Below are 26839 nucleotides of genomic sequence, written 5' to 3' on the forward strand. Positions count from 1 at the left end.
AATAAAAGTGGCTCTACCTATTGTTATTTGAGTTCACTAAGTTTTGTCTGAGTCAGGGTGATGGAGGTAAGTACAATTTGTAAAGGTATATCATTCTAAAATTGTTGATTTTAGAAACTTTTGTTTGGAAAACATAACATAACATTGGAGTATGTGCAATAATCAATAAGGCAGGCTTTTAGTTTGTCGTCAAATAATACATATTATATGTACATGCCTTTCCGGTGGTCTCGTAATTTTGTATCCATATAATTTATAAATGACATTGTATTTTTTTCCTCCTCCTTTCAGATCGAAATCCTTTCAACTCAAGGCTCGAAGCCTCTAGGAACTTTAAGTAATGTGAGTATTAATGAAAATTCTGTTGGTTTTTCACTTCAGGTGTAGAAAAATGATTGGTTAATGTCCTTTTGATTGCTTTCTTTTCATTTAACAGCATACAGTAGGGCAGACACTGATCATACAGATTATGAGCTAGATTATGCACTTCTTTATTATTACATTGTTAATATATTAGATTGTATACATCTTGCAGGGAATATTATATTTATAATCACTCAAATGAAGTTATTTTATATAGTGTGGTTTATTTGTAGTCACACTTGGACAAAGTATTCTCGTTTGGCAAGATGTTTGATCATTCTTTGGGTTGAGAGATTGGCTGCTGGTAGTTAGCATACCACACACACTTCGCACCCCACCGTTTGGTTACTGTGAGCTTTCATTCCCTTCACCCACAGAACACCAATATATAACAGAAGTGCACAGTCCATGTTAGAGCTTGGAAACAAAGATGACCGCAGCACTCGTAGTGGTCTGGATGCTAAGTGATAGCACGGCCGAATGGATCCCTTCCTGCGCTAGCGAGAGCGACGCATCAAGTTGGCCGTGGTTATAGGTATGAGAATCTTAGCTTGCAAAGTACCTCCTGGTATGAGAACTTTCATTTGGTTATATAGGATAGCTCGCCTCCCCACACGTTTCTCAATATCTTAACATGTTGAATAATATGTAATAGTCTACATTTTTTCTCTCATAATGAATATGGCATGAATGAGCAATATGTTTTACTACTGGTTCATAAATTACTTTGTATTTTAAGACTTTCATATACACAATGAAACGGAATTCAATATGTTAAAATACTGAGAAACGTGTGGGGACGCAGGATATTCTAAATAACAAAACGAAAGTTTTCATGCCAGGAAGTACTCTGCAAGCTAAGATTCACATACCTATCACCGCGGCCAGCTCACTAAATTCGGAAACCTACAAGCTGAAAAATAAACTTTGTCATTGGGAACAGGGCCACAACGTCGCATACAATGACACTGTGTGTTGAGTTTGGAATGAGGAGCTTTGAGTGGTTTGTATTCTGTGGGAGAACAACCAATAAAAACCATATCATGATGACACTTGAAGTTTATTGGATTGCAACTTAATACATTAAACATTATAAATGACAACAGGAAAAGCAGGTGAAACTGATCTTTCCATCAGAGAAAGGATAGGTACATGAAAGAAGACAATCGGTCTGTCAATCATCAGCGATCTGCGTTTAGTTGTCGCAGAGGTGGTAGTTTCATGTTTACCACCATACAAGTCTTCAAATTGCCTGGGCCTTCATCAGTTAATGAAGACTACAGTACCATGGTTTCAGCAAAAGTACAAGCATCAATAAAATACATATATCTTCATTATAGACGGTTATGCCCTTCACCGTTCACCCTACAATCCTCTGTGAATTAACTATGTCTCTTCAGAGCCCTCTTTCCGCAATTAGCTCTGTGGTTTTGTTTAGTTCTCGCAACTAGCTCCGTGGTTTCGTTTCGTTCTACACCTCTGACTTTTAAGTGTTGGTGATGGTGATTATTGATTTGAAAAGAAGTACATGTAATCAACCATCCTCTATAGGCCTATAACACTAATCAGAGAGAAAAAATGGAAGGGATCCGACACTTCGAAAAGTGAAGATTTCGGCCAAAGGAAGACAAGGGCCATGAAAATGAGCGACTCCCTAGGATTCGCAACCTAGTACCGTCAGGGTCGAAAAGAACAAAAGCTGACCAAGGGAGGTCTGATAAAAGAAGATGAAAGCAAGGAGCCTGACAAGTAATTGGATGCAATGCAGTACTCAGCTAAGGGCCCCATGGTCACCAACCCACGCTCCCAAGTTTGGAGTCACTAGGGCCACTTTTAGTCGCCTCTTATGACAGGCAGGAGATACTGTGGGTGTTATTCTATCCCCCCCAAAGGTGAACCTGACCTTAAAATCCCTGAGAACTCTGTCTAATCATTGCCCTGGTCTTACCCTCCATAACCAAGTCCATTATTTCCCTAGGAATCAACTTCATCCATTAGTTCCTCCTGTGGGTGGGGCAATAGAACAACACCCACAATATCCCCTGTCATAAGAGACGACTAAAAGGGGCCCTGGAATTGGGAGCGTGGGTTGGCGACCACGAGGCCCTTACCTGAGTCCTAGCATTGCTTACACTTACTTGGGCCAGGCTCCTCATAGTCTATCCTATCCAACTTCCCTTGGTCAACTCTTGTTCTTTTCTAACTCTGATAGTATTACATATGGAGGTCTAGGGAGTGTTTAATTTTCCTGCCCCTTGTGGCCCTTTCCTTTCTTTGATAGGTTCCTTCATTTTTCGAAGTGTCAGATCCCAGGACTCTCAGGACCACTTGCTAGGCCACTCAACCTTTGCCCAGGGTTCACGAATTAGGATGTGACTACAGAAACCCACACCATGAACCCATACAGTATATACAGATAATATTTACAACCACACAAATCTAAAAATTCCTCAGCCTACATATGACAATGTGTAACCTAATCAATGAAGGACAAGCAGTAGGCCTATACAATAGGCTATACATATATAATGCTTACAACCACACAAGTCTTAAAACGAAATTACCTAGGCCAACATATGGTATAGCAAACCCAATCAACCAATGAAGAAAATATATTGGTGCCAGCAAATAGGACAAGCAATCATACAGTCTATACAACTGCACAAGTCTTAAAACTACCTAAGCCTGCATACAGCTAACCTGATAATAAATTCTAGCAAAATTAACACCGTTTACAAACACAAACTGGGATTTGAATTTTTTAAACCTTTTTGTCATGTCCAGCTGAATACTTTCTCTCAACCAAATGTTTACACTCTTTTAAATGAGAAATGGAAGAGCTGCCTGCAAAATTACATTTTCAAGAAAATGTTTCCAACAAAAGGAGTAGGCTGGCCTGGAAAATACACCTTAAAGGCTATCTTCTAATGCTTCTGTATGACCATATTTGTCCAAAAATATATACAATGGGTCATGAACATGAAGCAGAAAATCTTTCATTTGTTCACTGGCATACTGCAAGTTAGCTGATGAACTGTTTTCTTTGAAATATGTAAATAAATGGCCTTCAGTCAAGTTAGGTGAATATAGATTTCCCTTGCACACATCACACTCATTCTTTATACCTAAAACTTTCAAAATATATGCTACATATGTCACAGCTTGATTGTCCTCTTAAAAGATCAGAGTGGGATTTACTGGTCTGACTTGAGACAGTAATTTATACCTTCATGATCAACAGAGCCAGTGCCACATATGTACTCCTGGATTGTCATCATCAGCACTTTTAAAAACATATAAATTGGTAAGGGGAAAACAATTATCACTGTCACACTTACCCATAGTCTTGAAGGGCAAAGCCATATTATTTCCAATACAAGTTTTTAAAGGTATTACAAACTGAAAACATGTAGGATTTGTGTTGGAAATGCCATGCTGTCATAGGCAACATAATGCATTCTCTAAGGGCTCCTGATTGACAGCTTTCATACTAAGATACCTGAATCCTACTTTCTTCTACCTATTCCACAAAAACATAATAGACCTTATAGTAATCTGCCACCCATCAATGAAACTGAATGTGCATATCTTATCTCTACCAGTTTTAAGGTCTCTTATTTTCCAGGTACCTATCTCTTTTAGAATAGTGTTCCAAAACTCAATGTGTGGAGAATTTCCTGAAAGGGCACATCTATACATCTTACTTAAATGGGCATTCTGGTTACAACTGTTCAAAGAATCCAGAAGGTTGTCACTTGCTTCTACAAATTCTGCTATGTATATAGACATGGGTTACATCTAAATGGTAATGGAAAAGCAACTCTCTGTAGACAAATTGCTACAATTATCAACAGAGATTTGCAAACTAATCTGTACTTAAGAAAACCCATACCACTAAACTGGCACATACAGGGAAACTTGCCAGAAAACCCAGACCCTTAAATCAAGATCTATGTACAAGGATCTGGGTTCCAGGGAAGTTCTCAACTCATGAGTCAAACGTTACCCAATTGCAGCAGTCAAGTTTTAGGGAGGAAGGAGGTCTGAGATTGCTCTTGGTAAACTGTCAGAGTGTAGTAAATAAACAATTAAAATTCGGTACATTGATGGAATCTTATGAGACGGATGTGGTGATAGGAGTGGAATCGTGGTTGAGAGAAGGGGTGGGTAATACAGAAGTATTTCCAGAAGGGTATACAGTTTATCGTAGAGACCGAGGAGATAAAAAGGGAGGAGGGGTATTTATTCTGGTGAAGGAAACTTATTGTTTGCATGAATGGTTTACTGATGAAAGGGATGAAATATTAGGGATAAAATTAGTTTGTGATAATATGGAGGTGGGAATTATAGGAACATATAGGCCTGGAAGAGAGGAAAGAGACATGGAAATATTTGAGAAAATAATAGATTATACTCATAAAAACAATAATGATACGGTAATAATTGGGGGAGATCTAAACTTGCCTGAAGTTGAATGGAATGGAGCTGCAAGTGAAGCCCATGAACAGAAACTGGCAAATAAGTTAATTTGGGAGGGAGGATTTACACAAGTAGTACAAGAACCAACTCGTCTCAATAACTTGCTAGATGTATTCTTGGTTAAACCATGGGAAATTGTTGATAAAACTGAGGTAATTGAAGGAATAGGTGACCATAAGGCTGTAATAATGGATGTAGGACTGGTACCAAAAAGGCTTAATAAGAGGGTCACAAAAGACAAGAAATTATACAGAAAAACTAAAGTTGATGAATTTGGGACTTACCTTAAATCACAATTCAGTTGTTGGATAAGTGAAGGGAATAATGTGGATACACTTTGGGCTAAATTTAAAGGAATCATTTGGGAAGGTGAGAAGAGATTTGTACCTGTTAAGAAGGGTAAAATGACCTCAGACCCTGTTTATTACACAAGGGAAATAAAATTAAAAAGAAAATGTAGAATAGTAAACAGGAAAATCAAAGAAGGTAGGGAGAGTAGAGAAAGTAGAAAACAGCTAATGAGGGAACTGAATAGAGTGAAAAAGGAAGCAAAAGAGAATTATATGAATGGCATTCTTCAAGAGGGTAATGACCACAAAGGGAAATGGAAAAAGCTGTATTCATATATTAGGAATCAAAAAGGAAAAGGAATCCAAATTCCTACAATGGTGGGAGAAGGGGGTGAACACTATTTAACAGATACTGAGAAAGCAAACCTCTTTAGTAGGGAATTCCGAGATTCAGTAGAAGATTGTCAGGACTTGGAAACCGTAACAGAAGATAGAGAGGGAGAGACACAGAGGGAAACAAGAAGCTTCTCATTCACAAATGAAGATATTTTCAGAGAAATCCAACTGCTTCAGCAAGGAAAAGCAGCAGGAAGTGATCAAATTACTGGGGAGGTATTAAAGACAATGGGGTGGTATATAGTGCCTTATTTAAAATTTCTCTTTGACTATGTCATAAATAATAGTGTGATACCAAAGGAATGGAAGGAATCTATAATAATACCAATTTATAAAGGAAAGGGTGATAAAAGGAAACCAGAGAACTACAGACCAATCAGCCTGACCAGTATAGTTTGTAAAATACTGGAGAGTTTAATAGCAAAGTACATCAGAGGGATATGTGATGATAAAAATTGGTTCATGAGGAGCCAGTATGGATTTAGAAAGAAATTTTCTTGCGAGGCACAACTGGTGGGATTTCAGCAGAACATATCAGATCAGTTAGATTCAGGAGGCCAATTAGATTGCATAGCCATAGGTCTTTCCAAAGCCTTTGATAGAGTGGAACATGGAATATTATTAAAGAAATTGGAGGGAATAGGATTGGATGTAAGGGTTATACGTTGGATAAGAACATTTCTAAATTCAAGGGTTCAGAAAGTCAAAGTAGGAAATAATATATCACAGGAAGAGAAAGTCTGGAAGGGAATTGCACAGGGTAGTATAATCGGTCCGTTACTTTTCTTAATATACGCAAATGATTTAGGGAACAATATAACATCGAAAATAAGATTGTATGCAGATGACATAATTGTTTATAGGGAAATAAATAACATTGAGGATTGTTCAGAATTACAAAGGGACCTTGACAGTATCCAAGAATGGGTTGAAGAAAATAATATGAAGATTAATGGAGGCAAATCAACTGTTACAACATTTACAAACAGGAGCTTTAAAACTGAATTTGAATATACTTTGGATGAGGTAGTTATCCCAAAAGATGGCAAGTGCAAATACTTAGGTGTGAGATTTGAAAGTAATTTGCACCGGAAGGGTCATGTTGATGACATTGTTGGGAAAGCATACAGATCGTTACATGTCATAATGAGACTACTTAAAGGATGCAACAAAGAATTAAAAGAAAAAAGTTACTTAAGTATGGTTCGTCCATTATTGGAATATGCAAACAGTGTTTGGGATCCTCACCAAGAATACCTAATAAAAGAACTAGATGGTGTGCAGAGGAAAGCAGCAAGGTTTGTAACAGGGGATTTCAGGAGAAAGAGTAGTGTATCAGAAATGTTAAAGGAACTTGGGTGGGAAACTTTAAGTAAGAGAAGGGAGAAAACTAGACTTATAGGATTATATAGAGCCTATACAGGAGAAGCATGGGGAGATATCCGTGCGAGGCTTCGGTTGGAAAATAATTATATTGGTAGAACTGACCACAAGTACAAAATTAGAAGGAATTTTAGCAGAAGCGATTGGGGTAAATTTTCTTTCATTGGGAAGGGTGTGAAGGAGTGGAACAGTTTACCAGGCGTAGTGTTTGATCCTTTTCTAAAATCTGTACAGATATTCAAGAAGAGAATAAACAGAGATAATAAATTAAATGTTAGAGGGCATTCGACCACTGCAGGATATTGTAAATAATAAATGTGTGTGATTAAATTAATTCCATCCCCCTGGTCTAAGGAGTTTGGACAGCCCAAGTAGGGGACTGCCTGTAGGGGTGAAGTACAGTGGGGACTTCGAGGGCCCTGGGACCGCTACGGTAGCTGTGAAGGCCCTTCAGGAACTCTGAAAAGTGGTGGCAAAAGGGGCTCTGGTTAAGACGCAGCAGGTCGTTATGCTACTTAGGTTCCAAAATGGGTAAAATATAAATAAATTCAGTGTTAATTTTAATCTTATACCAGTTGTATAGTATTATTAGAAGTAATTTCACATACCGTACTGTATATGAGTTGACTATGTTTGTAAGATATTATAAGTAGAATTTTGTAAACAATATAAATTTATTAAGGATGATGTGTGTGTTTAATAGAAAAAATTATTAGCGTAAATTGTATAATATTGTATTCTAGGAAAATTTTCTTCGTCTCCTGTTAATTTAAAATTTAGAGCTTGACAATAATGTATTTTAGTGTACCATTTGCCACCGAGGTAGACATCTCATTTGCAAATAAAGAGATTTTGATTTGATTTCTGAGGGCAACACTTTGAGTAGCTACATACAGTATGTTTCAATTACAGCTGCCATAGTATGGCTTAACTGTGCAGCAGCAACTTTAACTTTAATTCACATAGCCATCCTGGAAGTTTAAATGTTTTTTTCTCAGTTTGGGCAAAGATGACAGACTGGGCAAACTGGAGCAAATATTCATTTATAGGAAGGGGAGTTAGGGATTGTAATAACTTACCAAGGGAAATGTTCAATAAATTTCCAATTTCTTTAAATCATTTCGGAAAAGGCTAGGAAAACAGATAGGGAATCTGCCACCTGGGCGACTGCCTTAAATGCAGATCAGTATTTATTTATTGATTTAAATCCTTTCTCTTGGTCTATATTGAATGTATTTAAATTTTGCCACCCTGTGATCATTAACCTGAATCTTATTTTCAATTAATGCACTTCTGGTATTTTTCAGAAGGGGAACATGATACATGACAACAATTGGTTCACTATTCACAAGAAAATGGAATGGACTGGGTCTATCTAAATTACCTTCACAATGCTTTCTGATTTTTCAAGCCATGGTCACAAATTGTGCAAACAACTTTCAACCCTTACTTATAACAAATTCAATCAGCTGTTGTAAGGCTACATTGCATGCTGGTACTGAATTTGTGGTGAAATAATAGGCAATTACAGTATTTGTTTCCAAATTCTGTGAATACATCTTAACATGAAAACTAATGCATGATTTGTTAGAACAGATGACCTTCCTAAAAGACCAAGATCTTCATACCCACATATACCTTGTTTATTAGCCTCATAATATAAACCCTTTCCTAGTGACATTTCATCAAATAGGAGGGCACAGTATTTGTCAATATTGGACATTTTAGAACCTCTACTTTCAGCACTTCAACTATGGGTGTATTCAGACTAGTGTCATAAGATATTTGAGATGGTAAAGAGTTCAAAGGCCTGACAGAGGGAAGCTTATCGAGTAACCAAATATTGATATAAGCAAGGCCCACCTTTATAAATTGAAAGTGCCATAACCTTATCCTCATTCCACCACATACCATATAGAGCTTTGTTAGCATTCTGTAACTGAGCACTGATGATTTACAAAAAAATGATACTCACCAGTTTGTGTGTTTTCTCCAATCTCAACCTCTTCAACATCACGTAATACTGAAAGATCTAGATTACAAATCCCGTTTGTGAAATTACTGAAATTTAATTCAGGAATACATTTCTATTTTATGCCATGCTATTACTTGACACAGGCATGTCTAAGTTACAGGGATTATAGGGGATAGTTTCCAGATGTTTAATATGAAGATAAAGGTGGAATTCAAGAGGACAGATTGGGGCAAATATTAATTTATAGCACAAGGAGTAAGGGATTGGAATAAATTATCAAGGGAAATGTTCAATAAATTCCCAAGTTTGTTGAAAATATTAAAGAGAAAGCTAGGTAAACAATTTATAGGTAATATGCCACCTGGGCAACCACCCTAAATGCAGATCATTGATTGATTGAACAACATTAAAATTTAATTGGTGCCTAGTGTGCCGGTAGTTAATAAGGTCCTTCTCAATAAAATGAACTTTACAAACATAAAAACTAGAACAATTTACACCATCACTCACACGACACACATTCTTCCACTGCTTCAGAGAATCCTTATTTATAAAAATGCTTATTCTTGATGTTGAGATTGCCAGTCATATCGACATAATAGCCACTTGTATATGCTGAAAACTTGCAGGAGTACTTTAACCTCAAGGTGTTACCTCTCTGAAATAAAGAACATGACGTTTATAAACAAAGTTTCAATACCGAAAACAAAGAAATGTAAGGAATGAAAAGTATAATTTAATACACTGTTTACAATTTTATTTCCCTAACTTACCTTTGCTGTACTTAGCATCTTCGGGCAGAAAATAACAATGTTTATGTTCTGATTACATGTAGCTTACAATGAAATTGCAAAACTACAGAACTCAAACATACAGCAACACTTGGACATTAAGCGTACCGTATCTAAAAACTTTTACCGGTTCCTTCTTCGTCGCAACTTCTTGTCATAACCATACAGAATTAAACAGTAATAAACAGTACAGAACTGAATCTCCATTTTCCATTTTACCAGCATAGGCCACGAGCACGAGGCAAGCCAGCCAATCAAGGCGCGACTCTACACCCTGCAACGCTTCCAAGTGGTCTGGACCTGAAATACGGCCTGTTGTACTTTTGTCGTATCTCACCTTCACCCCCAAGCCTTCACCTGCCTCCTGCTTCTCTGGCAACATATTTGGGATGATTCTCTCTTAGGTCATTCCATGTTAAGAAAACAGTGTTGCTCTTATGACAAGGTTGCCATATTGAACAGCTCTGCTCAGCATCACAGGAAAACTGTTCTAAGCATTTAATTCTGAGATGAAAAGGGGAAGAAACTAAACTGAAAATTATTTTTATTAAGGAGTGTCTCATTTTTTGTTTTCACAGCAATACGGGAACATGGTGGAACATAACTTTGTGAAACTCTGTACTTAAGTTAAAGATAAAAAGAGAAAGAAACTTAGGTTGCAAATTGCTTTTAGGAACTCAGACGGTGTATTTAGAGGCGCTCATTTTTATTTTTCACAGAAATACAGGAAAAACAGTGGCACATACATTTGGGAAACTCAACATTCAAATTCAATCTCCAAGTAAGATAGCTACTATGGCATAAACAAGTACCACTCAAAACCAAGATGACACTGTATAAATCATACTTGCACCAGCCAGTACTGTCCTTTGAGCTGCTACGAGTTCAAGACAAGGTAAAACAAAACGTAAGTTAAACTGAAGCACTGGGCACATTCCCCACACGAATAAAGACCAAAGCAAGAAAACTTACCACCAGTACACAAGGAGTTGCCGTGGATACCTAGAATTAAACTGGTACAGTATTAACCGCTATAAACTAGTTGAAGGAAAGACCAATCAATCGCTGAGTTTCAAAAGGTTTAATTTTAAAGTATTAGAGCTGGTTTAACAACTGGGAAAGGAACAGTACTATTAAATAAGGCTCAATGAGCTGCAACATAATAAGGTTAATTAATAAAACTTAAATTACTAGGAAGAAAAAAATTAACAGTTAACTCAAATATTCAAAAGACGACTGTCATTTAAGTTAAATTAGGAAAGATAATCTGGTATTTTAAGTACGGCTAACATTAAATTACTGACCCTTGATCTCAACAAATTTCCTCAAAAGAAAAATTAGCAATTACACTTCAAAGTTTTTAGATACACTTGAGCAGGTTCAAGTTTCATGTCATGAGTTTTCACAAGCATCAAAAAATAATTCAGTCATGAGCCAGAAATAGGCTAAAGAAAACAACCTCCGAAAGAGGATAAAAAATAAATCAGGATTAAGGGAAATGATTTTAAAACATTAAAAAAGAATTAAGTACACCCAAATTATAGCTCAGGATACAGAATTAATGCCAGGGAAAAATGATGCCCCAACATCAAATCATTCAACATCAACAATCGTCAATTAATAATCATCACCATAGTTACCGGTGCAGGCAGATTTACAAGCAGGCACCAATCCCACAATCGGAATAAAGAAAGAACAAAAGAGAATCAAGAAAAACAAATGTTCAGTAAATAAGATAAAAATTAGCTTAAGAGGAAGAATAACACCAAATAAATAGAATCAATAAGGGACTGAAAGCTAAAAATAAACTCTTGTGGGAATTCTTTCAGACATTACATACATCATTGATACTTTTCATTAGCTTTGTAACAGAACCATCACGTTACTCCCGAGAACATTACTTTAAACATTAAATAATAACAATAACCGAAATTTGGGAGTAAGCTTTTTGAAAAGTACAAAGGGAGAAACCCATGTTTCTATAGGAGAATTACAAACAGACTGGTGTTTTTGTTTTTTGCTAGTTTACATTAATTTCAAGAATCAGACGATTTCCAAAGGACCACTTAGAGTCCTTATTCCACTAGAAAGAAACAAAATGTATCAAATGGAAATGGAGTTCTTGATGAACATCCTCGCACAATTCTTTTTATTAACCATGATCCATGGTTACACTGATCGCTAGCCTAGAGCCACAATGAAACATGCTCCTGCTCGCCATAATAGCTTCCAACAGACTCCGGCGACTTCAAGTCGGACAGAGAGGACCATTGCGTAACAATCCTCGCTAGCACTGATTGGCCAGAGACATAGGCGCGGCTGAAAGTTGCGCTCGCCTGTGCAGAAGGCAGATACCAATTCAGCGCTGTCTGGCACAGAATAACGGGAACCGGAACAGACAGTGCCCGTATTAAATAAGAACGAGCATTTTAGGCAAGTTAAATATAAGTTAGGGGTACGACCTCCAGTAACTTAGAAACGGTAGTTGAAACGTAGGCTCGATGTGACACTGATTTCCATGGCAATAGTCAGTCCTAAAACATAAATAGAGAAGGCTGAAAATGTTACCTCAGTAACATACTACACCCCTATCCTCGCATGCAGCCTGGAAACTGCTACGTTAACAAAGGACAACTCGAAACTCCAAGCAGCAGAAATGAAGTTCCTACGCACTATCCAGAAGACCAGGAAGAGGGATAAAATCGGGAATGAAGAGGTCAGAGAAGACGTAGGGCTAGAAGACTCCTTACTCCAGAAGATTCAAAAGGCAAGACTGAAGTGGTTTGGTCGTGTGGAAAAATGAGTGCCAGTAGCTCTGCGAGAAAGGAGTATGAAAGAGAAATAAGGTGAAAGAGACCAGTGGGCAGACCTAGAGAAAAATGGACAGACTTAGTGAAGAAGGATGTAGAAGAGAGAGGTCAGGATTGGGAGCGGATTGTGAATGAAGAATGGTTCATGGACCGACAAAATGGAAGGGGCTCGTATACCACACCTGGGAAACTGGAATCTGTCAACGATGATGATAAAACGGGGAAGGTACTTAGCTGAAAATTACGTTTATTAACTTAAGGGGGTTTGGGGGGTGCATTTTGGTTTTTATAGCAAAACGGGGAAAATAGCTGCACAACAATTTGTGAAACTGATTTAAGTTCAAGATAAAAGGGGGAGGAAACTAAGCTGGAAATTATTTTTGTGAACTCATGGGACAGGTGGTGCCTAGGGCATAATGAAAAAACGGCAGTCCATAAATAAGTGAAATCTGCATTTAAGTTAAAGATAAAATTAGAAAAAAAACTTAAGATGCACATTATTTCTATGAAATCTAGGGTACAGGGGTTGAAGAGGGGATGGGGGGGCTTATTTAGGTTTTTACATCAGCAAGGGTAAACTACTGCACATACAAAACCTCAGTATTGAAGTTCAAAGAAAACTGGGGGAGAAAATAGACAAGAGATCATGTTTATAGGCTCAGGGGTGGGGGTGCAGTTAATTGCATTTAATAAATTTTCCCAGGCAACACTGGGTGCTACTGTGCCATCACATCTCCCATGTAAAGAATGGTAGAAATTAAATGTCCTTGTAAAAAAGTGGTAAAAAATAACATGTGGTATGCATAAATAAAATAACAAAACCAAGCACAGATAAAAACGGCAAATTTCTGTATCAGTACCAGTCATACCATACACGCCACCACAGCATCAAAATCTTAAGTAACAACTGCTGTACAGTACGAGAATATTAGAAAACCCACACACACACACAAATAAATGGATGACTTCTCTTTAACACTGGTAAGCTGCCAGCAGTAAACAGCGTAACTCATTACAAAATGAAGGAAAGCAACAAAGCAATCTGGGAGACTGATTACCTCGGATCGAGTAGGGGTATTTCAGTCACCTTGACAAAGAATGCTGCAGTGTATTCGAAACGTCGGCAAACTGTACGTAATGAACAGAAAACAACAGCACAGTTCAACACGAAAAAAGAACTAAATAAATAAAGCAATGGCTGTTCCTGCCAGTATGAAATGTAGAATGTTAAGTACCAGGGTAGAAATTTAGTATGTACTGCATACAATTTATAGCATTATAATGGATTTGAAATAGTACAAATCTTAAATAGAATACTTTGTAGAGGATTGATCACTGCAACAGCCAGGGACTCCCACAATCCCTCCAGAACGACATTTTCTTTTATGGCCTAATTTATTTAGCACACTCCATTATTCATTGCTTAAGTATGCTGAAGCATTTCCATTGGCTGAGACAGAATCGGATATGACATTTCCAGCAGTCAAGTAAAAGTGCATTCTGTTACCAACCCTTGCACAATAAAAACACAACTAAATGCAATCTGTAACAAAACAATATACAATACAGAACAAATTACTTGTTCCTCATTGTGAGAGACCTTTTTTTTATTGCTGGCATGAGGATGCCAGTGTGTCTGAATTTTGTATATTAGGTTGATTTTGTTACTATGCTCTGCTTCCAAAATTTACGGTTTGGCTATGAGTAGTGTGTGTGTTCCTGCATACTAAATTTAACTCGTTCGGCTCAAAATGCACATGAAACAAGAAGTCGCTTGTTTTTAAATCGTTCATTATATATTATATATTGCTTAAACCTTTGAAACCCAAGCTCAACTATCCATTGAACATTTTTATTACCTGGATCATCTGCTTCATCTAGAAGGAATTATCTTAATTAGAAGCAGCCATCCTTCCCAATATTCTTCCATTTTGTTGAAACATTTGAAGTATTGTAGCCTAGCAAAGCAGTTTCTTGACAAATCATTTGTTATTTTATACATTTTATTAAACAGGTTATTTTTTAAGTATTACATAACAAAACAATGAGCCCTGCTATCCATAAAATGAAATACCAAAGAAATAAGCCAGAGACAATTTTCCAGATCAATTATATTTCAAACTAACTCTCTTTTATATATCCATGTGATAATGTGAGGATGCTTTTATGATTCTCATTACTTTAAACATACTTTTTAATGGTATGTTTCAGCTTAACCCTACTACTTCAATCAAAGAGATTAAGAAACAAATACATGGACTGAAAAAAAGCCTTTATCCTGACCGTCAGTCAATACGCTTGGAATCAAAAGGAAAGAGTCTTAGTGATGGAGAAACGTTAAAAAGTTTAGGTTTAAAGAATGGGACCAAGCTGTATGTGAAGGATTTAGGACCACAGATTGGTTGGAAGACAGTATTTTTAGCTGAATATGCAGGTCCACTAGCTGTTTATCTTTGGATTTATCAAAGACCTTGGCTGTTCTATGGAGATGGAGCCTCAGCTGTCCCTATTCAGCCAGTTGTTCAGTAAGTAGAGCACTTGCACTTTTAAGCAGTAATAGTTTGTTTTTAAAATATTCCCTTATATCTATCTAAAATGAAGTTTGTCTATACTTGTGTCAGAAGGAAAATGCAATTTTAAAATTTCCACAATATCTGTATGCATGTACATGATTAACGAGAACAGCTGAACAGATCTTGATGAAAATCAATATTTAAGGTGAAGGGAGAAGACAGTACAAACTAGGCTATAAATACGTTAATTCAAATTGGGTGAAATGGTAGTTTAGAAGGAGGTCTAAAAATTAATTTTCAAATATCTCTGTTCTGTTGATAATTACTGCATAATAAAATTTGTAGGAAATAAGATTTCCAATCTTGTGCACAACAGAAATTCATCCTGTGACGATGAATAACAAATATTTACAATTTATTTTCCACACCCTGTCATTCATAACTGAAGAATACTTTGTAACAGAGAAAAAAGGGGAATACTAAATTCTGATCTTCCATATTTTCACATTTTTACACCAGAGGAGATGTTACCGTTCCTGATTTTTGACTGCATTGTCTGTCCCAAAGTGGGCTGTGAGGAGATGTCTGCATGACATTCGAATTAGTCTCGGAGTGGAACAACTTGTCAGAATATTGGTGGGGAGGAACTGGGAAGTTAGGTAACTTTATTTTGCCATTTCTCTGGGTTATACATATTTTGATAATTACTGGTACTGGACACGTTAGGCCATCATAGTATTCATGCTATTCTATCTGTGCTTTGGAGGCTCTGATAGGAATGGGAAGTTAATGCACTGAATAGAGCACAGCAAAGCAGTCTTTCACTGCTGTCTGTGGCAGAGAAGCTATGAAAATCAAGAGACAAATTTTCTGATATAGTGCATAATTTCTGGCATGTAGGAAGTGAATTAATCAAGAAATTACACTGTAACATCTTATCCAAGGAGGATTTTCTGCAGCGCCAAGGTAGTGGATACATGGTGTTGGTCGTCTGGCTGTAAGTTTGTATTCGAAAGATAATGGTTCGGTTGCCATTGTTTTGATATGGTTTCCCTTTTCAGACCAGGCAAATGGTGGGAATAAACCTTAATATCCCATCATTGGTATAATAAATATTTTTGTTACTTGATTTTGCAAGTATTTTTTACATTAAAAGACGAACTGTATGCCATTATTGTTGGAATCTTGTAGGTAACAAACTTCATAAAACAACAATTATGTGAGATGCACAGAGATAATTGTGGTCATCATCGATTTTCCGCTCCAGCAAGCCAGGTGTGGGTGTTTACGAGCCTCTTCCAGTTCGTCCTGTCCATCCACAGCTGATGTTCTACCTTTTCCTGCCAATTTACATCACGTTTTGCAAGGTCTTTGAAAATTTGCTTTTCCCAACTATCACAATGCCTCTCTCTGGGCAGAAAAATGTTGTGGTTTATGCCGAACTATTTTGTCGTTTCTACAGCAGCTATTGTTTTTTAGTTGATCTGGGAGTTGGTATCCTTTTCTGTGTAAACACTGATATAATTTAAACCACTGAAGTCCGAGTAACAGATCCACACTTTAAACTAAAGTGTAGATATGTTAAAAGTTTAAAGTGTAGATGTGTTATTCTGATTTCATCAATGGTTTAAATAAAGACTATAAATTGTCATATCAGTGTTTATATCATTATTGGTTATATGTGTGCTTATGTCTTCCAATTGGAGCATAGCTGAAGATGACCCAATATATATGGGGTCGAAACTAGTCCCAGTTTTATAAGGCAATATACAAACTAATAGTATTGAATAGGTTTACCCTTTGATAGTAGTTATCATTGTGTGTCGAAAGAATCCCAGTCTCTTACGCATAGTATCAGTAATGGGTTCCTACACTTCATACATGTCTTTATTGGGCACTATCTGCCACTGTCCGTCTTTCTGGTAATTTATGGAATTTTTTTTTTTTTTTTAAGATGTCCCAGGTTTACTTTTAACTAGCTTGTTTGTTCATCCTTTATTTGGAACGAGATTTTTCCGATCAGGTTCTTTGCCTATTTTTACTTTGTCATTTATACTTCTTTTAATGATAGTGTTTGGGGCATAATTCCTGTCTCTTTAAATGATGTTTTGAGGCCAGTTTTAGTTCCAGAGTTTTGAAGTAGCGATATGTTTTTTTAGCTTCATTGAAGTCGGTTCTTAGTAATGTGAAGTCGTCGGCGAAACTAAGACAGTTTGTATTGATTTTTCTGCCTATATTTTTATTGGAGAGGGTGGGGGGTGGTATTTCTTTAACCATTTCCACATTACACTTTCTAGATTGCAGTTAAACAGTAGTGGTGATAGTCCATTACGCTGGTGTAGTCCTGTTTTGATCTCAGATGGTTCTGGTGATTCGCCTGTAAACTTAACTTTTGACTTCTTGTTTGTTAGGGTCAGAAACCTCTCCTGTATTCTCCTAGTTCCTTCTCGAGTTGTAACCTGAATTCTGTTAAAGATGATTTGAGAAAGGATTTTGTACGTTATGCGTAGAAGTGAGATTCCCCTGTAGTTATTAGGGCCTGTTTTAAAAAAAAAATTAAACTCGTGTCCTGGTCTTTAGGTGCGCAGCTCTCTTCAGGCAGACCCCCAGTAGAGGTGAGCTGCATGTACCATTTTATCCACACACCAGACCTCTTACCTTTTCTTAAATTTCTGGCAGTATAAGGAATCGATCCTGGGAGCCCGAGGATGGCAGCTAATAGTGCTAACCATTATGCCACCGAGGTTGGATTTTTTTTTTTTTTTTTTTTTTTTTTTAATTATTATGTTTTCTTCCTGCATATTTCCAAATCTGATTTCCTGGTGCTTTGTAATGGAGTATTGCTCTTCAAGTTACTGAGTTCTGCCAGGTCCTCGTAATTTAGGAATTTATTGAAATATTTAGTGAGGATTTCTGCATTGTCTTTGTTAGCCAGCATACCATTTTCATCCTTTATTATTAGTAGGGTTGGGGGATTCGTATTTTTGTAGTTGCTCTTTCAAGATTTTGTAGTAATTTAATTTTATTGTGCATTCATGTGGTGTTTTCTCTTTATCCTCCTTAACCCTTTAAGCTTATGTTGGAAATGTTTTGACATCATGATAATCTAATGTTTACTCAAAGAATATTGTGTTTTAATGGAAGGATTTTAGTAGCTTTGCAATTCTTGTAGAGTACCTAGACTTTAGAGATTCCATGGCCTTCTTTTTTTTCAATTTGCTTTATGAAGCACAGACACAGATGGGTCTTATGCTGACAATGGGACAGGAAAGAACTAGGGAGTGGGAAGGAAGTGACCATGGCCTAAATTAAGCTACAGCTCCAGTATTTGCCTGTTGTAAAAATGGGAAACGGTGGAAAATCACCTTCAGGCCTACAGACAGTGGGTTCGAACCCACTATCTTCCAAATGCAAGTTGACAGCTACGTGACCCATCCTTCTGAATATAATAGTGTGATTTGAGCAGGCAATCCACAGAACGTATAGCGAGGGCTGCGTTTACAGTTGGAAGGTGCAAAATGGCCTCAAGCAATCAAGTGAAGATCATTGTCTTTCAGAACTTGTTTCGGGTAGTAAATATCAGAGCGCATCAAAAATATCCTGTGAATGTGAAGTTGCAGAAGGCTCCAGTTCATTAGAAGAAGATGGTTGCTCTGAGTAACTTAAAATGATATTATGGAGTTCCTGCATAATTTGCTAAGTAAACACACATAGAAAACATTTATAAATTTTACATTCATTGTTTGTGTAAGCCTGTAAAGCCTATTATTTCAGCTTTTTTCAGATAAATTGTTTTAGCCTTAGAACAGATAGCAGTATAGTCATACATTTCCAGAAAAATAAATACGAGTAGAGGTATATGACCAACTAAACAAATTCAAGTGATAAGTGTTTCCATTCTTTGCTTACCTCCTGTGGTTGGGGGATGCAGACGAAGAATACACCCATGGTATCCCTTGCCTGTCGTAAGAGGTGACTAAAAGGTGCCACAGGGGCTCTCAACTTAGGAGCGTGGTTCGGCGACTACGGGGCCCTTGGTCCCTTGGTCGACTCTTGTTCTTTTCCGACCCCAATGGTATTAGAGCATTTGAGGCCTAGGGAGTCTTTCATTTTCACGGCCTTCGCGGTCCTTGCCTTTCTTCGTCCGTTACTTCATTTTTCGAAGTGACGGATCCTTATTTTTTCTTTCTGTCTACCCCCTGTGGGTGGGGGATGCAGATGAAGAATACACCCACGGTATCCGCTGCCTGTCGTAAGAGATGACTTTTAAATTGTCATATTGAGGACCAAGGGATGATTTCATTAGAACCATGAAACTACTTGTGATTAGTACAATCACGTGGGGAACACCATGGGTCGCCTTTACTTGCGAGTAGTACCACTATGTTAGGTACACAATAGGTTTGGGGGGGGGGGGGATGGGAGGCACTCGGGCGCACGGACTAATTTCTATGTGAGAAAAGGTGCCATACGCTGCGCCGGAATGTGTCGTATCCCTGTGTTCAGAATGGGTATGCGTTACCTATGAGTAGTACCTATGAAGAACACCGCGGGTCTACGTTGCTTCTTATTAGTACCATTATGTGAGGAGCACTACGGGTTTGGCTGTTGCCCATGATTAGAACCACTATGTGGGTAAAACACTGGGTCTGCATTGCTTGAGAGTAGTACCATTATGTGAGGAACACCATGGGTCTGCGTTGCTTGTGAGTGGTACCAGCATGTGACATACCATCGGTATGCATTACGTGTGATTAGTACCACTATAGGAGGAACACTATCGTTCTGCTGTACCAGTGATTAGTACTATTATAAGGAACCGGTGATATGGATTTTGGTCCCCTTTGGACAACAAGCAGTATATCAGAAAATGATTGGATCCACTGATAGTTTTGGATACTTGGTCATTTTTTCATCATTCGTTTCATATTTTAGTCAGTGGGTACAGTTTGAAGTTTTAATTATAATTTAATTTTGTTGCACCTCATACCATTAGGGGCTGATGACCTAGCTGTTAGTCCCCTTTTAAACAGCAAACATCTTCATCAAGAAAAAAAGGAAAAGAACAGAGAATAACGAGATGCCATGGTAGTTGAGTGTAGTTGAGGCCATGATATAAGTAAACAGGTATCCTAAGAACATATTTATTATGTAGTAAAATTTAAAAGGGGAAAAAAAAAAAGGCAACTGGTATTAAAATATAGTAAGAGGGGAACAGAAAATCAAATACCAGTAAAATAATTTAAGGTGCTTACGAGCACAAAATGTGTGTGAAGAAACATTACATCAAATACGGAACGATTTAAAAGAGAACTGCACACGAGCTCTTAAAAGTGATTTTTCATTAAAAATTCACAGGATTTTGTACGTGTTCAAATGTTACACTACATGATCAAATTTACCTTACTTAAAAGGTGATGAAGTTAAAATTTAAGAAAGGGAAAATAGAAAATGAGTTTTTGAAACATTATAATATCACATTTCAAAGTCGTGAGAGGCTTAAATGTATCACCACAAAGTGAAGTACAACTATTTACATCCACAAGCAAAGAGGTAACATAATGATTAATACACAAATTCAATATAAAAGTTGCTTACCTCACAAGATGTTGATAGGAAAGTTCAAACTGAACTACCTCATCTTAAAATTTACCTTTCAAAATACTGTACTGTGGATAGAAGAAAAACGTTTAGTTCCTTGACGTCATTGAACCGAAAGAAAGAAAGTCTTACCCTAAGAAACAGCAAAGCTTCCAGTGAATAAGGTGCTACATGGAGACATGTCCGTCCCATAGCGGACCCAAACAAGAAGTGATACCGCACCATACCTTGCTCCAGGGGAAAAAGCTTGCGCGCATTAAGCAAAACATACAGATAAGCATTTTGGCTTAAGGCCAATGAACATGCCGGATTTAAACAATATCTACATGAAGCATCCCTGAATGCTGCTCTAAAAACTTTCACTCATGCTCACAGTGTGTTCTACAAATACCCTTCATTAATATTCAATTTAACACTCATAACTTGGCATAATTGTAATCAACAGGACTTATGTCATTGTTATGGTCAATTACACAATGGGGTTTCACTGCAGGCTGTCTTGTTCATCCATCATTTCTGTGGGTCTCATATTTTCAGTGTCATGTGGTCAACATACAACTTCTCATGTTGTTTTCCTCTGATATCTCTTGTTAGTTTTGTTTTTGTGCAGGTGGTCATACACTTGTGGACTTGAATACCAGGTATCTATCCACAGTGTATCCCCTTTCAGCAAGTACCTATCAATTAGTATCACGATAGCTGCATATTCAGGAATTATTTCTGTAGTTGCCCCTGTGTACACAAAAAAATCATCTAACACACATCTACAAAGGTCACTAGGAAAGTTTTGCAATGTGAGTGAACACCTTAGACTTTTTCAGAATAATTTCCATCACACTCATTACACTTCTCCATACGTCGAAACCAGTTACTGAACCAACTCTGCCTCTTTTCTTCGGTTACATTTTCACTCTCTTGATCCCATGCTGTCAGAAGCTCCTCGTCGGATGCAAAACGCTGCCCTTTCAGCTTCAGCTTCACTTCTTGGAGGAGTGCGAAGTCTCATGGGGCAAGATCAGGACTGTATGGAGGGTGATCAAGCACAGTCAACTCTGATCTGGCAAGAAAATCCATCGTTACATTAGCACGATCTGTCGTGATGTAAGAGGCAAGTGTTGGTCCATGACCTTGGACGGAGCTACTTGAGAGCCTGGATGACCTGAGGCAGACAAGTCTCACTGTACCACTTCGCAGTAACTGTCCTTTGTGTTTATAGCACAACCTGAGTCAGGATGCCCCGTTCAGTGAAGAATACTGCAACCATCCTTTTCTTCAATGACCTTGACTTTTGCACAGTCACAGGAGTACTCTCATCTTCAAACAGCCACACCTTGTTCTGGGATTTTGCTGGGACATCGTAATAATAAAGCCAAGTTTCGTCACCGGTAACGATGCTATTGATGTTACGCAAAGTCCCATTTTCAAGCTTATTAGCATTTTTTTTTTTTTTTTTTTTTTTTTTTTTTTTTTGGCACCATTTCTCTCGAAGTGCCCTTTGTTCCTCTGAAAGTGAATGGGGCACCCTAAGGGAACAAAGCTTTCTAACTTGGAGATGGTCGTATAGAATTGAATGAATAGCTGGTGCAGGGATGTGGGGGGGGGGGTCTCTTCTACCTGCTGATATGTCCACTGCCTCTCTTGATGCAACATTTTCCTCACAGCTTCAATGTTTTTATAGTCACTGATTCAGACGGTTGCCCAGAATGAGGATTGTCTTCAACCCCAAAATTTCCCCTCTGGAACTCTTTGTACCAACAGAAAATTGTCCGATGTGGGCAGTCTTTCCCCAGCATAGGAGTCATTTCCTTCAGGCACTGGTCAACAGTTAATCCATGAGCAAAATTGTAGCGGATAATTGCGCGATATTCACCTTTAGACCACACTGACAACTTAACTTGCTTTCAATCCCACTGCTTGGTAAAAACTGGTGTAAAGATCGAGTCTTGCTCTCTTCTGGACAGGTCTTCACCCCTCTTTTCATCCCTCACCATAACAGGGGTGTCCAGCCAACTGTTTTTGCTTATTGCAAAACTTTCCTTAGTGCCCTTTGTAGCCTTACAGTTGCAGATAACAAATGTCTTTATCTGTGCCTCTTTGGTGGGATAAACTGAAGGAATGCAATCGAACTTTCATAATTGCTAATGATTTTGAACAGGGTGAACGTTTCTCAGGCTTGTTTCTGAGATGGTCAATTACATACAGCCGGTGCCTTCAGGCTGCACTCGGCTAGAAATAGCCACACGAAATTATTATTATATGAGCACTGCGGAGAGGTTTGGAATTTAATCCAGGCTTTTGGCACACAGTGTAGTGATTAGAAATTGTATACCTCCCCTACCCTGCCGGCCAACATTCTGGTGGTGAAATTTTTTTCGACCAATGGAACTCGAACCGGCTAACCTTGGTGTCGGACCGTTTAGACTTCAGCGCCTTAACGAAGTGCTCATGGTCATCTATTAGTTTTCCTATGTTGTTTTCATTTTGTCTCTTGTATCACCACTTTCCTTTGTGATGATGTAGAATGTTAACATTTAAGGTTCTTTTTTGCTTCTCCAGTAGATTCATCAATTTCATCAGGAAAGTGGATGGAAGATGTCACATTCACCACCCGGTTTTTCTTTGGTACATATGAAAGGGAAGACGTATTTTCACCAAAACCAAACAAACTACTGCACTACGTCGCTTTCCTTTGCTAAATATAGCTGGTATTTCTCTTTTAATCTTCAAAATAGTGCCAACTAGAGATAATCTGTGATCTCTGTAGTTCGGTGGCTAGTGGTATGTTATGGAATTGGATTAGTTATCAGTAGTGACATTTTGTCCTGTTTCTGATATTTGGTCTATTAATCTCAGTACCATCTGATGAGGTTGAATATCCTTCTGAAAAGGTCCATCCAGTTACTTCCATGTTGAGGGCATAAAAAAAAAACCCTGGCATCACACAAGTCAAATATCTTTATACCATATTTTGCCAGTTTTGAATTCATGTAGGCTCAGAAAATGCAGCATCCTCAAAAGGGTTCGAACATCTTACCTGTTGAACAAGCTGGTTTCTGCCCGCACCGAAGCTGTACAGATCAAGTCCTTTCTGTGACAATTCATAGAGGCTAATTTTCAGAAACACCAGAAAACTTCAATTGCTTTCATTGGTTTAACAGCAGCATATGATACTGAGTGGAGACAAGGACTGATTCTCAAACTTCTACGAACCATTCCATGCCTGCACATTGGAAATCTTATTAACAACATGCTCAGTAACAGAAACTTCCTGGTTCAAATTGGTAATAGTATGAGCTCGCTGAGGAGTCTTAATAACGGTCTCCCACAGGGTTCTGTGCTGGATCCTCTTTTGTTCTGTTTATATATAGAAGGTATGCCAGAGACTACAGCTAGGAAGTTTGGGTACGCAGATGAATGGGCCCTTGCTGTTAGCCACATAGACTTTGAAGTTACCGAGGGTATTCTAACCAGAGACCTATCTACTATGGAGCGATACTTTCGTGACTGGAGGTTACAGCAAAGCGCAGCAAAGACAGTAGTTGCTTCGTTCCATCTCAACAATAAACAAGCGAATAGAGAACTGAAAGTTCACTTTGATGGCAGATTACTCTCGCATACCAAGTATCCAAAATTTCTAGGAGTCATTCTAGATAGGACTCTAAGGTTCAAAGAACATCTTACCAGAACCAAAAATAATATCCTGCAGAAACTGTGTGGCACTACATGGGGATCAACAGCTTCTACACTTAGGACTTCTGCCCTTGGACTAGTTTATCCCGTGGCTGAATATTGTGCACCAATCTGGATAAACAGTGCTCATGTTAAGCTTGCTGATACTCAGCTCAACCAAACCATGCGTTTAATATAAGGGACAATCAGATGTACTCCAACATACTGGCTGCCATCATAAAGTCGCATAGCACCTCCATCCGTGAGAAGAGAACAAGTACTTACCAAGGTGTACAATAATATATGCAACAATTCTTCTCTTCCTGAACATCTTGACCTCCCTGTTTTTTTGCTAGGGGCTTTACGTCGCACAGACACAGATAGGTCTTATGGCGACAATGGGATAGGAATGGCGTAGGAGTAGGAAGATAGGAATGGCGTAGGAGTAGGAAGGGAGCAGCCGTGGCCTTAATTAAGGTACAGCCCCAGCGTTTGCCTGGTGTGAAAATGGGAAACCACGGAAAACCATTTTCAGGGCTGCCGATAGTGGGATTCGAACCTACTATCTCCCGGATGCAAGCTCACAGCTGCGCGCCTGTACGCACACGGCCAACTTGCCCGGTAACCTCCCTGTTATTAACAGGAAGACACTTTGCTCTCGCCACCCTCCATTGAATACTGCAAGGAGGCTTGCTGAAAGTAATTTCAACATGAATGACAGCTGGAAGCAATTATGGAAGACCTCTGCAACACCAGAACAGCAAGCTTTGCCATGCATCACATCTAAGCCACCATGTTTTGAGCTCACCAGAAAAATTTGGTGTACTCTAAACCAAATCAGAACTAATTGTGGCAGATGTGCAGACTCCCTTTATAAATAGAAGAAAATTCAATCTCCCGAGTGTAGTTGTGTTGCTGAAAGACAAACTGTTCAGCATATTATCCAAGAATACCCTCTAACAACCTTTTCAGGAGATCCAGCCGAGTTCCTGATGGCTACTCAAAATGGTGTTCATTATATTACAGATACCAATCTGACATTGTAACTTAATGTGTTCTGATGTGTAAATAGTTTTAAAATACTTTTATTGTGATGTGATTGTAAACCATACGATATAAATATATATATATAATCTATGGTAATATTCTCTCCTACAGGATAGCGTATTTTACAGCACTAGTCGATTACTTCAAAAATCTCAGCAACTTGTCAACTTTTTCCCCTCTCTTCTCTGTTAGTCTTGTCATCAAAACTGTTGCCAAGAGAAATCTAAGCCTTCTAAAGAGACATTGGGTGGTGTGAATAAAAATGAGCACGCACTCTTTACTCGCGAATTTAGAGCAGGCACTCGCAATGAGGTGAATAAAAACTGCCTGTCGGAAGCAGTCATTCACAGCAGACCTGTGACCTTGAGCACACGCTCCAGTCGCTCGAGTAGCAGAGTGGGCGCTCCAGATTTCTGGTGAATAAAGATGAAGCAGGCACTCTTTCTGGTAAGCGCCTGCTCATGTTTCCTTGAGCTAACTCAGTGACTCCAAATGATAAGTGTCAAGTTCAATAGCATGGCAGAGGTGATAGTGGTGGTTAATCGGAAAATAAAATTATATGAACTTCGCAGAGAATCGCCTCAACTTGATTACAGTGTTATAAAGGTCCAGTAAGGAGCATGCTGAAGAACCTCCGTGGCTCAGATGGCAGCACAGATGGGTTCCATGGTTCAAATCTCGGCCACTCCATGTGGGATTTGTGCTGGACAAAGCGGAAGCGTGACAGGTTTTTCTCCGGGTACTCCAGTTTTTCCTGTCATCTTTCATTCAAACAGCACTCTCATATTATATTTCATCTGTCAGTCATTAATCATTGCCCCAGAGGAGTGCGACAGGTTTTGGCAGCCGGCATGATTCCTATCCTCACCGCTTCATTCATTCCATTCCTGACCCGGTCAGATGACTGGAAACAGGCTGTGGATTTTCAAGGAGCATGCTGAATGGTTAGCAGAGCATTTCCTTGGGCACTCTAAACAAACAAGAGGTGGTGCACTAACAAATGAAGGAAAAAAATATAAATCTTCTTGCGTGTTGTTGGTGACCCTGGAGTGGAGTTGGTGAAGACATGGGGAGAACTGTGTCAAAAACATTTTTGCAGGTTTTGACATGAACAGAAATGAAAGCATATTATTAGATAAAATTCCAACAAATGTTGCTTAGATGCAGGAAGCACGGGCTGAGTGACAAGAACGTTTCAGGTTCCCTTATGCTGTCGGAACTGTAGACTGTACTCGTGTACAAATTCAGTAGCCGCATGTTCATGGGAATTACTACATTTACAGAAAAGGCGTCCCTAGCATTAATGTACAGACCACTTGCAATGGAAAGGAAGAATTAAACCAGCGTAGATGCATCACGGCCTGACTCTATGACTCCCGAATTCGGAGAAACTCCGATGTTTGCAGAATTATGACGCCTCTGTAGGAAGTCGAAGGGATGACAACTTCTGCAGATTTTACAACTTACTTACGTCGCGCCGACACAGGTCTTATGGCGACGATGGAATAGGAATGGCGTAGGA

General features: G+C 38.4%; 1 protein-coding gene across 1 annotated transcript in view; it reads left to right on the forward strand.

Moving 5' to 3' along the window:
* Nucleotides 1–7: 7 nt before the first annotated feature.
* Sc2 (trans-2,3-enoyl-CoA reductase Sc2) overlaps nucleotides 8–26839 on the forward strand; it is a 50557-nt gene continuing 23725 nt past the window's right edge. Inside the window, exons 1-3 of the mRNA XM_067145129.2 lie at nucleotides 8–66; nucleotides 292–342; nucleotides 14699–15012. Coding sequence (XP_067001230.2) covers nucleotides 61–66; nucleotides 292–342; nucleotides 14699–15012 — 371 coding nt within the window. The 5' untranslated portion in view covers nucleotides 8–60. The remainder of the gene's footprint in view (nucleotides 67–291; nucleotides 343–14698; nucleotides 15013–26839) is intronic.

Source organism: Anabrus simplex, chromosome 4 (assembly GCF_040414725.1).
Source record: "Anabrus simplex isolate iqAnaSimp1 chromosome 4, ASM4041472v1, whole genome shotgun sequence".
NCBI lineage: Eukaryota > Metazoa > Arthropoda > Insecta > Orthoptera > Tettigoniidae > Anabrus > Anabrus simplex.